This window comes from Xenopus tropicalis, chromosome 8 (assembly GCF_000004195.4).
Source record: "Xenopus tropicalis strain Nigerian chromosome 8, UCB_Xtro_10.0, whole genome shotgun sequence".
Lineage (NCBI taxonomy): Eukaryota > Metazoa > Chordata > Amphibia > Anura > Pipidae > Xenopus > Xenopus tropicalis.
The window spans coordinates 68,846,849-68,861,219 of NC_030684.2; the positions used below are offsets into that span (position 1 = coordinate 68,846,849).

The 14,371-nt window shown below is 40.9% G+C and overlaps 1 protein-coding gene across 8 annotated transcripts in view; it reads right to left on the reverse strand.

The window, feature by feature from the left end:
* The window catches only part of map7d3 (MAP7 domain containing 3), a 43,991-nt gene extending 35,226 nt beyond the window's left edge, over nucleotides 1–8,765 (reverse strand). For 6 of the 8 annotated variants that reach the window (XM_012969228.3, XM_012969229.3, XM_002932621.5 and 3 more), the window contains exons 1-2: nucleotides 8,637–8,765; nucleotides 1,895–1,993 (exon numbers count right to left, since the gene is read on the reverse strand). In XM_012969228.3, the coding sequence (XP_012824682.2) occupies nucleotides 1,895–1,993; nucleotides 8,637–8,736 (199 nt within the window). In that variant the 5' untranslated portion in view covers nucleotides 8,737–8,765. The remainder of the gene's footprint in view (nucleotides 1–1,894; nucleotides 1,994–8,636) is intronic. The other 2 variants (XM_004916943.4, XM_012969230.3) reach the window with 1 other exon arrangement.
* Nucleotides 8,766–14,371: the final 5,606 nt, after the last annotated feature.

Genomic DNA, 14,371 nt, shown 5'->3' on the forward strand with positions numbered 1-14,371 from the left:
TAATTTAGTTGCCTTTTATGAGGAGGTGAGCAGGAACCTTGATGCTGGAATGGCAGTTGATGTCATCTACTTAGATTTTGCTAAAGCGTTTGATACAGTACCTCACAGAAGGTTAATGATCAAATTGAGGAATATTGGCCTAGAACATAATATTTGTAATTGGATAGAAAACTGGCTGAAGGATAGAGTACAAAGAGTGGTGGTAAATGGAACATTTTCTAATTGGGCCAGTGTGGTTAGTGGAGTACTGCAGGGGTCAGTCCTTGGTCCTTTGCTTTTTAACTTGTTTATTAATGACCTGGAGGTGGGCATAGAGAGTACTGTTTCTATTTTTGCTGATGACACTAAATTGTGCAAAACTATAAGTTCCATGCAGGATGCTGCCGCTTTGCAGAGCGATTTGACAAAATTGGAAAACTGGGCAGCAAACTGGAAAATGAGGTTCAATGTTGACAAGTGCAAAGTTATGCACTTTGGTAGGAATAATATAAACGCGAACTATCTACTGAATGGTAGTGTGTTGGGGGTTTCCTTAATGGAGAAGGATCTAGGGGTTTTTGTAGATCACAAGTTGTCCAATTCCAGGCAGTGTCATTCTGTGGCTACTACAGCAAATAAAGTGCTGTCTTGTATAAAAAAGGGCATTGACTCAAGGGATGAGGACATATTTTTGCCGCTTTATAGGTCCCTGGTAAGGCCTCAGCTTGAGTATGCGGTGCAGTTTTGGACTCCAGTCCTTAAGAAGGATGGAAGGGGATGGAAGATTTAAGCTATGAGGTGAGACTGTCGAGGTTGGGGTTGTTTTCTCTGGAAAAGAGGCGCTTGCGAGGGGACATGATTACTCTGTACAAGTACATTAGAGGGGATTATAGGCAGTTGGGGGATGTTCTTTTTTCCCATAAAAACAATCAGCGCACCAGAGGTCACCCCTATAGATTAGAGGAACGGAGCTTCCATTTGAAGCAGCGTAGGTGGTTTTTCACGGTGAGGGCAGTGAGGCTGTGGAATGCCCTTCCTAGTGATGTGGTAATGGCAGACTCTGTTAATGCCTTTAAGAGGGGCCTGGATGAGTTTTTGAACAAGCAGAATATCCAAGGCTATTGTGATACTAATATCTACAGTTAGTATTACTGGTTGTATATATATAGTTTATGTATGTGAGTGTATAGATTGGTTAGTATAGGTTGTGTGCTGGGTTTACTCGGATGAGTTGAACTTGATGGACAATGGTCTTTTTTCAACCCTATGTAACTATGTAACTATATAGAGGCGGGGCAGACAGTAACTTTAGCTTTCCATTCAGCACTTCCTAGATGTCACTGCACATCTCACTTCTCCCCTCCCTCCTCCTTATCTAACTGTGTAGCCAGTGCATGGGCCTGGGCATCAGGTCCCCCATTCTATCACTTAAACAAGATTTTGCCATGATACAAAGCTTGCCTTAATAACAGTGTCCACAAAATGGTGCCTGCCTGCTTGCTTTGATTGAGTAATTCCAAGACGGAAGGAAACAAGATTTATATTATTTATATAGAGTAAGTAAAGTTTATTTTGCTCAACTAACAATATAGAAAATAATTTGGACTTATTTCTTACGGTGACAGGTCCGCTTTAAGTCTACTAAAAAATCAATAAAATTTAATTAAACAAATTAATCCCACTAGGATTGTTTTGCATCCAAAAGGGAGTAATTATATCTTAGTCAGGAAAGGTTCTGTTTTATTAATACAGAAAAAAAGGTAATCAATTTTAAAAATCAAGAATCTGAATTAGTCGATTAAAATGGAGTCTATGGGAGACAGGCTTTCCGTAATTCGGATAACGGATCCCATACATGTACTACATTTAAAATTTTTACTGGATTAGATTCTCTTCAAGGATAAAATCACCTTACCTGGCTTTGTTGTTTTTGTAATCAAGGCAGGCTGAACTGGGACTTGGCTAGAACTACTTTGATTTCTTCTCTCTTCAGCCTGAGCCTGTGCTGCAGCAACTATGGGCAGAAGAAAAAAAGACTAGTATGAAAAAATATGTGACACACTTTTGAAAGAGTTTCACCTCCCTTCCAGAAAAGTTTTTAGGTTTCTCCAACTGAAGCATGGATTTATGCCCCAATCCAAATAGGTCAATTACGTTAAAAATAAACTGCACTTGACTTATACCTGTGCAGACCTGACCTTTCCAAAGCTATGGCCTATTTATACAATGTCCTGTTGTAGGCACATGAAAGTTATTGTTCAGGTGTTAAGCAGAATTAGAGTAGTAGAGACATTACAAATTGATAAGATATGAATGGAAGACCTAAAGTTGATACACAATTCACTATATCAGCTAGGAAAACATATAAACAGTTCACATTCATAAACAGAGTATATACCACATCCAGTGCACCATGATACATCCTGGCTAGTACCGGGTGTTTCTGATCTTTGCCCAAGGTGTTTTGGTGTGGTGTCCATGCTGAAAATTGCCTGAAAATGCAGGGGCTTTGGAGAGTACATTAAAATGTGTTTTTTTAGTCTTCCAATTTTCCCTGTTCCCTTGTTGATTATTGTTAATTTTCACAACTCAGTATAAAAAAGTTTAAGAAACGTCGGATGTTAAACAAATTCTGTGTATTAGTAGTGCAGGAAACCATTTTCCTCAAGTTCCAGTAGTATACCTAATGTTAAGAATGTTGTCTTTTTGCAACAAGAACTGCAATTCTGCACCCTGGGCGTTTCTGACCTTGAGGGGAGCAAACTCAGCATCCTTACTCTCTGCTCTATTTTGCCATTATAGATTTAGCCTACTAAAAAGTCATAGAAGGGGGACAGAATAGTCTATATGAAAGTAGTCGTTGAGTCATACAAAATGTGGGTCAGCTTTAACTGAGACTTTTGTTCAACAGCATTAACAAAAAAAAATAAAACTATATGGCATTCTCAATTCAGTAATAGCCTGGTAACATGCAACATACAAAAAGACCATTTTATTTCATTGTAGGAAATGGCAAAAAATATATATTATTTACAAAGGCCCTATTATTTAAGAAAAAAATCCCCACGGGGAATTCAAAAGAGCCTGCTGTATTCCAGTCATTATATCAATGTTGTGTCTTGCAATTATGTTATACAGAGTCTTATGTGTAAGTTCTTTAGAAAAACCCTGTTGGGAAATGTAATAAGGACAGGGAACTGGCATACATAGCTTGCAACCACCATATAAGTGGTGGACTGCTGGAGCAAGGAATAACTATGTAGTTACGCCTTAAACAGCACTGTATGCTGCACTGCTCACTGCCCCTCATGCTGAACAGCCAAGAAAAAAGACAACAAAAGGTGTAGAGAGCACTTCTCACTACAGCATCAATAGACACTTAATGGCTAAGTGAATAGCATCCTATGGGGTGCAATTTTGTGGCCCTTAATGCACAAGTTAATGTATCTTGTGGTTAAAGACCAAAAATATCTAACCCTGTGGCTTTACAGTTAGAATAGGCAAAAGGATAAAGTTGTCTCCTGAGATAATTACCAATAGATGTCAAGCAAGTTCATTGAAGGTATCAAGTATTCACCAGTGCTGCCTTTTCCTAATGCCGGACAGCAAATTATTACAAGGGGCAGCAAATACCAGGGCCAGCGTTAAAGTCAATAAACATATAGTCCTCACATAAATATCACTGAAAATCTGTGGTTAGAGGAACAGGTCAGTGTATATATGAAACTGGGTAAAATAGACAGCGCAAAATAAAAAATGTTTGCAATATAGTTAGGCAAAAACATATTCTATAACTTCTACTTCCAGTTTCAGCTCTCTAACCTCTTAGTTAGTCAGCACTCTAAGCTGTTAGTCAGTAACCAATCAGAGACTTGAGGGGGGGGGGCAGGCACATGGGACATAACTGTTCATTTGTAAGCACACAAATCAGATTCAAATGCAAACTAACTGAATAGTTATGTCACATATTGCCCCCCCCCCCCCAAGTCTCTGATTGGTTACTGACTGCTAAAAGCTTAGAGAGCTGTAAAGGAGGAAGTAGTGTTCTGGCCATTATGTTAGACATCTGCCCACTCCAGCCCTCATTTTTGCAATACTGAAAAAAAAAAATTATTTTGTGCAGTTTATCTATTTTGCATATTTTCATTTTTACACTGAACTGCTCCTTTAAACATCTTCAGTTCAGGATTCACATGAATCCTTTGTGGAAGATTTGGTATTTGGCCGAATACAGAAACACTGGATTCGGTATTTCCCTACAATAAAATGTAACTGTGCATTAACATTTGCAAATATGTTTTTTTTTTTTTTTTTTAATGTGCTTATTTCTACAGTAGTTGTTCACTACTAATTATTTAACTTGGCCAGGAGTGCCCAAACTTTTGTATTCAACTGTAATTCTGCATATAGTTCTTGGTACACTCTTTGCACTGTATAAGAATAAAAACAATATAATAATGTAATAACGACATTACTATATATTAATGTGTAAAAGGGTAAAGATAGATGATGCAAAGGCATTATAAAAATGGCATTACTATATATTACTGTGGAAAAGGGGAAAACGTTTTTTTTCAAGAAACATAGTGCTGTCCTTGTGTCATCATTTCAGAGGCAAAGCAAGTATAAAGCCAGATGATACAAAGGGATTATTCTGTTGTAATTAGAGTATTTAACCTGACATATGGAAAGCGAGGTTAAGACACAAACTACAATAGGGATTAGTGACTGAGGTGGAGCAACAGGAGTGAAGACAGTGAGTGGATACCCCTTGTAAATTGGGGGGACAGCTAAACTGTCTATACTAACTGCTGTGGCACTTCATTCTAGTCATATATAGTTTTCCTTCCACCAAAGAAAATTAAACAAAAATAAAATCATAGTTAAGTAAGAAAATTCAAATAGCTTAACATCACAATTTTATATAAACTTGTCATAGGGACACATAACATGTCGCTATGCCTATATAAAGGTTCCCAGCATGATCCCACAATTATAGGTGTGTAGAACTAATTCCACATCCTTGCATTCCCCGCCCTCCACTACACACCTCAATCCCTGTCACAGCTTCAAGGACAGGGAAGTTTTTGGGTCTGGGAAAATACAGACAAACTGGAGTACGCATACAAACAGTGCCTTCTCACCTATTGGCACTCCAATCACAACTTGTCATTCCCTGTACATGAAACTAGTAATGTGCAGGTTGAACTATAACACACGGTTTTACCCTTAGGTCATGTGGGTTAGGGCTAAAATTTGAGTGACCATTCAATTGTATGACTTTTTCAAATTGATGTTTATTCACAATCCCATACAGGCAAGCTGTGTTATTGCTTTTCTGGAATTTACTTTGTTTTGGCATGGCCCCCTGGAAATGTCAAAGTTGGGTTCTTCCCCACCAAAACAGGACCTTAAGACTGCTGGATAATCAATTAATTTTATCATTTTTTTTGGGGGGGTGGGTTGCTGTAAATAATTTTACATATACTAAATTATTTTTTATACATTGCAAATGTTCTACTTATCTTGTTTGTTGTTTTTCCAGAATGTAGGTTAAACAAAGTATTGGCATACAGGTGCCTCTAGCAGTTGGTCAATACTGCAGAATGGGTTAGACCAGGGATCCCCAACCTTTTATACCCGTGAACCACATTCAAATGTAAATGGACTTGGGGAGCAACACAAGCATAAAACATGTTCCTGGGGTGCCAAAAAAGGGTTGTTATTGGCTATTTGATAGACCCTATATGGACTGGCAGCCTACATAAAGTTGTTTGGCAGTACATCTGGTTTTTATGCAACCAAAACTTGCCTCCAAGTCATGAATTCAAAAATAAACACCTGCTTTGAGGCCACTGGGAGCAACATCCAAGGGGTTGGAGAGCAACATGTTGCTCACGAGCCACTGGTTGGGGATCACTGGGTTAGACTGAGGTCTGTCATTTTTTTTCTTTGTTTTAGGTACAGATTATGAAAAGTCTGAATACCTCAGATTGAGATAATGTGCGAAGATTTTAACCCACATTATGCCCACATTTAAAGAAGAAGGAAAGGCTAAGTCACTTGGGGGTGCCAAAATGTTAGGCACCCCCAAGTGACTTAAATCGCTTACCTTGTACCCCGGGCTGGTGCCCCTGTATGGAGAAAACAGCACCAGTCCGGGGTAGCAGCGATCGCTTCCTCCTTCCTCTTTCGCTGCGCGCGCATGCGCAGTAGAGTGAAAAGCCGAACTTTAACAGAGAAGTCGGCTTTTTCACTCTACTGCGCATGCGCCGGACTCGGAGTCCAGGGGAAAGGGAGGCGGAAGGAGGAAGCGAATCACCCCAGGTGCCCCGGGCGTACCAGCCCGGGGTACGAGGTAAGCGATTCAAGTCACTTGGGGGTGCTTAACATTTTAGCACCCCCAAGTGACTTAGCCTTTCATTCCCCTTTAAGGCTTCACTGTCCCCTATAAGAATGCAAGGCGCCTTGAACATGGCTCTGAGCACAAGTTGGTACAATGCCTATACACCAGTGATCCCCAACCTGTGGCTCGTGAGCAACATGTTGCTCACCAACCCCTTGGATGTTGCTCAAGTGGCCTCAAAGCAGTTGTTTAGTTTTGAATTCCTAGCTTGGAGGTAAGTTTTAGTTGCATAAAACTATGTGTACTGCCAAACAAAGCCTTCTGTAGGCTGCCACTCCACATAGGGGCTACTAATTAACCAATCACAGCCAATATTTGGCACCCCATGAACTTTTTTTTAATGCTCGTGTTGCTCCCCTATAAAAGGTTGGGGATCCCTTCTATACACAGTCTAAATCAGTGATCCCCAACCAGTGGCTCAGGGGCAACATGTTGCTCCCCAACCCCTTGGATGTTGCTCCCAGTGGCCTCAAAGCAGGTGCATATTTTTTTAATTCCTGGCATGGAGGCAAGTTTTAGCCAATCATAGCTCATATTTGGCACCTCTGGAACTTGTGTTGCTCCCCAACCCCTTTTCTACTTGAATGTTGCTCACAGAGATAAAAGGTTGGGGATCCCTGGTCTAAATAATACTTGCCTCCAAACCTGCTCACAGACTGCTCAAGTTGGAAAAATACTGCCAAACTTTACCTTAAAGGACAAGAAAACAACTTAGTGCCCCAGTGATTCTAGTTGCTTACTTCAGACCCAAGATAGGCAGGGGATACTTTTCTTCTCAGCAGTGCCATTTCTCTTCTGATGCCCCAGCATCCTCTACATCAGTGATACCCAACCAGTGGCTAGGAGGCAACATGTTGCTGGCCAACCCCTTGGATGTTGCTCCCAGTGCCCCAAACCAGGTAGTTATTTTTGAATTCCTGACTTGGTGGCAAGTTTTGGTTGAATAAAAACAAGATTTACTACCAAAAAAAGCCCCCTGTAAGCTGATAGTGTGCATAGACACTGCCTAATAGCCAATCTTGGCCCTTTTTTGGCATCTCCATGAACTGTTATGATGCTTGTGTTGCTCTCCAAGTCTTTTTACATTGTCTGTGGCTCACGAGCTGCTCTAAATGATCCTGTCGGAGCTGTCATTAACTGTAACAGCCTGGCTGACATGTAGCAGGTATACATACAGACATACACAATATTATTGTGGAAATAGTGCCCTTAAGAGATTCCAGTTGTTAGTGGTGTATCTGTCCATGCCTGTAACCCTTGCACGCACCCCCATACCTACTCCTCTAAAACCGTAAACAGCTCAAGGGCAAAAAAACATTACAGCAGGGTTGGAACATTACAAATACATTTTTAGACATTTTATTTCTCATCATTAAAGTGAAGTTGAAATATGCAGAATAACTGCTTTAAACACTGTATTAAACAAAAGTCGTTAGCCCTTGTGCTTCATACAAAGTGTGAGCCTGTATTATTTCACAGATAGAACTCCATCTGAATAGTGATAACTTTAAACTGAGAATTTAGAAATCTCTCTCATGTCCCTTTCCTGGAAGAAAATGGCAACTTCCTGTCACAAATGTTCCCACACGCCCCGCTTACAATACTGAAACGTTACACTCTGTAGTAGTATACATTTATTCTCGATATGTCACATCATTTTGCATTGGCCTCATACAGATCTAAGTTTGCATTTTCTGCAGCGGCCCCCAAGCTATTGCCGAACTAGAATACTTCATGGGCAGAGAACGCATGCAGTAATTATGATACCCCAGAGATTCTTATTTGACGTGGGGCTTACTGTTTAGACGGACCAATAGTGGGGAAAAGACTATATTTTACCCCAGAATACGACAGAAAAGTTTAGTGTGGAACGAAAGACGATGCTACAAATCAGAGTCTCTGAGTGCTAAGGCGCCCGTGTCACAAGGCACAGACTGTACCAACAGCACGGGGGTGGGGTCACACACTACTCACAGGGTTACTTCTCAGTATAAAGGCTCCCCGTGTAAGGTAGTCGCCCCCCCCCCCCCCCACTTCGACCATATCTTCAAGGTCCCCGGACAGCAGCCCCCCCACTACTCTTTCTCCATAACAGGCCACGTCCTTCTATGTCACTCAGTTCCCCTCCCCTATATATCGGCCCTGCTTCCTGCCACTTTGTATAGTAGCCGGTCAGACATTAGAAACCAGGATATCAATTCCTCTCCATAATACATCAAAATATAGACTTTGCCCTTATGCATGATCTTACCCATCTGCTCCCGAAGTCCCTTCAGCTTGCCGCTTCCATCCGCCATCTTTCCCTCCCCCCCGGTACTGCCGCTCTCTGGCGTCCGCCCAGCTCCACGCATGCGCTTCAGGCAATCATGCGCCCGGGTTGTTGCTGCTGCTGTTGCTAGGGAGAAGTTACTGATTAGGGATTAACCCACTCGGGACCGAATCCTACACTTCATCAACGAGATTACAAAATAGCTTAGTCCTTCGATGTAGTGGGTGCAAGGACAAAATACTCATACGCTAATACTTAGATTGTAAGCTCTATGGGGCAGGGACCTCCTTACTGTGTCTCATACCACATGCGCATATTCCCTGTGTATTTATACTTATTTATTGTATTTATTATAACACTTGTTCTCCCAGTGTTTTAATTGTGTATATTGTAAGATTGTACAGCTCTGAGTATCCTTGTAGCGCTTTATAAATAAAGTTATGCATGCAATACTCTTCATTGAGCCATTTTGCAATGCCCAACTCTTACTGGAGTTACAATTTACAATAGCAACTCTGAGCTAACAATTTTAGTGGATCGTGGATCCACCATTATATCCACCATCCGCTAAGATTGTTACATATATATGATATATACATACCCCCCAGCTGTCCCGCTTTCCGCTGGACTGTCCCGGTCTTGATAGCGCATCCTGCTGTCCCGATAGTTTCATGAATTTCCCACATTTCCGCAATAGATTGTGCAGCGGCGACAGGCCCTTATAAGGTTGCGCCCCATGCGTATTGACGTCACACTTACGCACGGGGCGCAACCTTATAAAAGGGCCTGTCGCTGCTGCACAAGGAGCTGCATAAGAAGCAGGAGCCGCTGAAGAAGAAGGAGCGTCTATGGGGGCACTGTGTATGGGGGGTACTGTCTATGGGGTCAATTGGGGGCACTGTCCATGGGGTCAATTGGGGGCACTTTCTATGGGGGCACTGTGTATGGGGGGTACTGTCTATTGGGGTACTGTCTATAGGGGGTACAGTCTATTGGGCCATTGGGGGCACTGTGTTTTGGGGGGCAAAACTGGTACATAGTTATAACTCACTTATAAATGATTGCCTTCTCTCTATATTGTATTTTATTTGTAGGAGTTGCTATATTGTTTTCATTAGGTAGTACAGTATGAGGGCATAACACATTTTGAGTCTGATCCCACCATTTCAGTTTTTTAGCTGCTGGGGTCAGTGGCCCCCATTTGAAAACTGGAAAAAGTCAGAAGAAATAAGCAAGTAATTTAAAAACTATACAAAATAAACTAAACTGAATTGAAAAGTTGCTAAGAATAGGCCATTCTATAGCATACTAAAAGTTAACCTGAAGGTGAACCACCCCTTAAAAAAAGTATGAACTGTGTTTCAATCATGTTTTAAATAAAGGGAACATTGTATGTACTGTATTTCACTTTCCCCAACTAAAGACGCAATAGCCACATATTTAATTACATTTATTGCTAATTTAGTGTCCCTTTAAGGCAGCTTGAGAGCTGATGTTTGTTTTCATTGTATGAATTCATAAAATGGATAAAAACAGCAGATGCCTGTAAAAGAGAGTATGTTAATTGTAAGAATAAAAAAATATTTATTCAATAGATTACATTTTAATGCTGACCTAGGTTAGATGTAACATTATGACCATGTAAAGTGAAGCATTATATTCCTTTGTTGCTATGCAGGTTCTTATGTTGTTCTGCTGTTTTACTATAGAAACCACTTGTTGTCTGGGAACTGCTCTTTATCCATGTAGGCACAACTTGTAATGAAGAGAAGAGCAGCTACAATCTATCAAATGCTAAAAAGTCCCAGTATGAAAAAATGTATAATTTAAGGCAGAACTGTACAATAGGCCATCCAAGACACATCATTTGACAGATTTACAATATGTACTCCCACGCCAATTTTAACCCTTCAAACCCTTTCCAACATCAAATAATGCATCATAGCAAAAATTGTCACACATTTCTAACAATTACATATTCATACCAAAAAAAACCCCTAAGCCCCCAAATATTCAGAGCATCCATAAATAGTCTTTGCCTGACCAAATGAACAATACAGTTGTCTCCCAATGGGATTTTCTAACCTGTCCAATAGATACCTGACTGCTCCCTGAACAAATATTGATTAGGTAGGCTGTCCACTGTCCACATACATGGGCCAATAAGCTGTGGACTAGGTCTGGAGTGGCCAAGTTAGTAGCCAGTGATGGCCTGTGCTTGACAAATGCAACCTGCAGTCAAAAAAACAACTACTGTATTGTAAGGGAATCTTTTTGTCTTTTGTCTGTTTTGTAAGGGAATCATGTTAACTGCCTGGTCTGCTTCAAAAACACAATGCCTCGAAAACCTATATATTTTTTCTACAACAAAGTCTTCTTTTGTAAACAAAACTAATTTTTAGATTCAATGCTGATTAAGCTCTTCCATTGCAATCTGAAGTTTAGTATTGTACAGATTGAACCTGTCTCTGTGCTATGTCTTGCATAAAACATTGTGCTTCTACATAAATGGTATCAGAGAAAAACAAAAAAATGTTTTGCATATTCTACTATGAAAAAACAATTACAGGGTCCATAGAACCCATGCATTAAGGACTTGCAAACTGTGCTCTATGCCTTGCACTGGATTGAAAATCTGTGGCAAGGAGCAGACTGCATTGCAAGGGAGCCCTGTATACCAGCCCTAAGCAGGTACAGGGCCCAAAGTGCTTTGTATCCGCCTGCCATTTCTTCCTCGGGGGCCCTAAATGACATAATAGGAAGGATTGTGCCAGGCAAGCTCACATTCCACCCATGTACCTCCCTTAAAATAGAATATTCAGAATATTCAGATAACGTAATCAGAAGTGTAAGTAGTTATCTTTATTTAATTGATGCTACTTCAGCAAGCAAAGCTCAGCAAATTCCAGGGAACAATGTGGCAATGTGCCTGACACAATTGAAGCCTAGTTGTGCTAACAAATCAGACAAAATTCCTTTTAAATTCTTCAATGTTAACATCTGCAGCCAATTCTTTAGTTGCAGGTCCATTGACACAGGCCACCTTTACATAGTTACATAGGGTTGAAAAAAGACCAGTGTCCATCAAGTTCAACCCATCCAAGTAAACCCAGCACACCTAACCCACACCTACCAATCTATACACTCACATAAATAAACTATAAATACAACCACTAGTACTAACTGTAGATATTAGTATCACAATAGCTTTGGATATTCTGATTGTTCAAGAACTCATCTAGGCCCCTCTTAAAGGCATTAACAGAATCTGCCATTACCACATCTCTAGGAAGGGCATTCTACAACCTCACTGCCCTCACTGTGAAAAACCACCTACGCTGCTTCAAATGGAAGCTCCGTTCCTCTAATCTAAAGGGGTGACCTCTGGTGCGTTGATTGTTTTTATGGGAAAAAAGAACATCCCCCATCTGCCTATAATCCCCTCTAATGTACTTGTACAGAGTAATCATGTCCCCTCGCAAGCGCCTCTTTTCCAGAGAAAACAACCTCAACCTCGACAGTCTCACCTCATAGTTTAAATCTTCCATCCCCTTAACCAGTTTAGTTGCACGTCTCTGCACTCTCTCCAGCTCATTAATATCCTTCTTAAGGACTGGAGCCCAAAACTGCACTGCATACTCAAGGTGAGGCCTTACCAGGGACCTATAAAGGGGCAAAATGATGTTCTCATCCCTTGAGTCAATGCCCTTTTTTATACAAGACAGCACTTTATTTGCTTTAGTAGCCACAGAATGACACTGCCTGGAATTAGACAACTTGTTATCAACAAAAACCCCATGATCCTTCTCCATTAAGGAAACCCCCAACACACTACCATTCAGGAGATCGCGTTTATATTATTTCTACCAAAGTGCATAACTTTGCACTTATCAACATTGAACCTCATTTTCCAGTTTGCTGCCCAGTTTTCTAATTTTGTCAAATCGCTCTGCAAAGCGGCAGCATCCTGCATGGAACTTATAGTTTTGCACAATTTTGTGTCATCAGCAAAAATAGAAACAGTACTGTCTATGCCCACCTCCAGGTCATTAATAAACAAGTTAAAAAGCAAAGGACCAAGGACTGACCCCTGCGGTACTCCACTAACCACACTGGTCCAATTAGAAAATGTCCCATTTACCACCACTCTTTGTACTCTATCCTTCAGCCAGTTCTCTATCCAATTACAAATATTATGTTCTAGGCCAATATTCCTTAATTTGATCATTAACCTTCTGTGAGGTACTGTATCAAACGCTTTAGCAAAGTCCAAGTAGATGACATCAACTGCCATTCCAGCATCGAGGTTCCTACTCACCTCCTCATAAAAGGCGACTAAATTAGTCTGGCAAGATCTGTTATGCATAAAACCATGCTGGCACAAACCTATAGTATTGTGAACTGCAATGTATTCAAGTACCCTATCCCTTATTACCCCTTCCAAAAGTTTTCCTACTACTGATGTTAGACTAACAGGCCTATAGTTTTCAGGCTGAGAACGGGATCCCTTTTTAAATAACGGCACCACATTAGCAATCCGCCAGTCTCTCGGCACCATGCCAGACCTCAATGAATCCTGAAAAATTAAGTGAAGAGGTTTGGCAATCACAGCGCTCAGCTCATTTAATACCCTGGGATGAATCCCATCCGGCCCTGGACCTTTGTTTACCTTTACATGTTCAAGTCTCTTTTGAATTTCCTCCCGAGTGACCCATGCGTCAGTAGCTAAATTACTAGAACTGGGCATATTAAAAGGGAAGCCTTCATTATCTGGCTCCTCAGATGTATAGACAGATGAAAAATAAGAGTTCAAAATGAGGTAGAAGTAGCTCCAGGGCTGCTTCCCTGCATTAATTGGCACACTGTACATAATTCCCAATAGGTTGTGAGACAGACTAAAGGTGGCCATACACGGGCCTCGCCCGCGAGCGGATATTTAGTTGTAGAAAATTCAAGGAGCACCTTTAGGGCTCATATGCACAGGCATTTTCAGCCCCTGAGCCTGCAGATTTAATGAATGTTATATATTTGTGCAGTGACTGTGGCTTACTGTATAATGTGCTTGTTGTGGCACTGAACTTTAACAGATAGGCGTGGCATTTATAAGTGTTTGTTGCCAAAACTTGTACCTCACTAACGCTTACTTGACAAAGAGTCCATGGGTCAACACATGCTGTGTAATTAAAAAACATCTGAGCAGCTAGTCCTGAATTTTTCTTGCTTGTTAGAATGTGTTTATCTTTTGGTAATATTGTCACACCTGTGGGGGGGGGGGGGGGTCCCTGCATTTTCCTGCTTATCTGTTGCAGGCGTCCTGTAACACTAGTGGAGATAAGCTGAGGCACTCACTTTCACTCACTGAATGTGTAATATAGAGATCAGCCTGTCAGCGCAAACAATGTGTGATTTTGTGTGAAAATGCATACTTATTTACACTTTGTGTGTGCTGACGGGCTAATCCCCAGCCTGTTAGTGCATATACGTCGAGGGAGTGGAAGGCAGCTGATTGACTTCATTCTCTGTTGGCATATATACGCCAGTGGATAAAGCAACCCAACTGCCATTAATCTTAAGGGGAAAATAATATAATAATTCACTTCCAGTAACTACACTAAACAAACAGAAAGGGTAAGAATAATCATAGTATAATGTCCCTTTAAATACTTTTTGGTGAAAAAATGTAAGCACTTGGAAGAATGTCGCTAAAGAAATGTTTT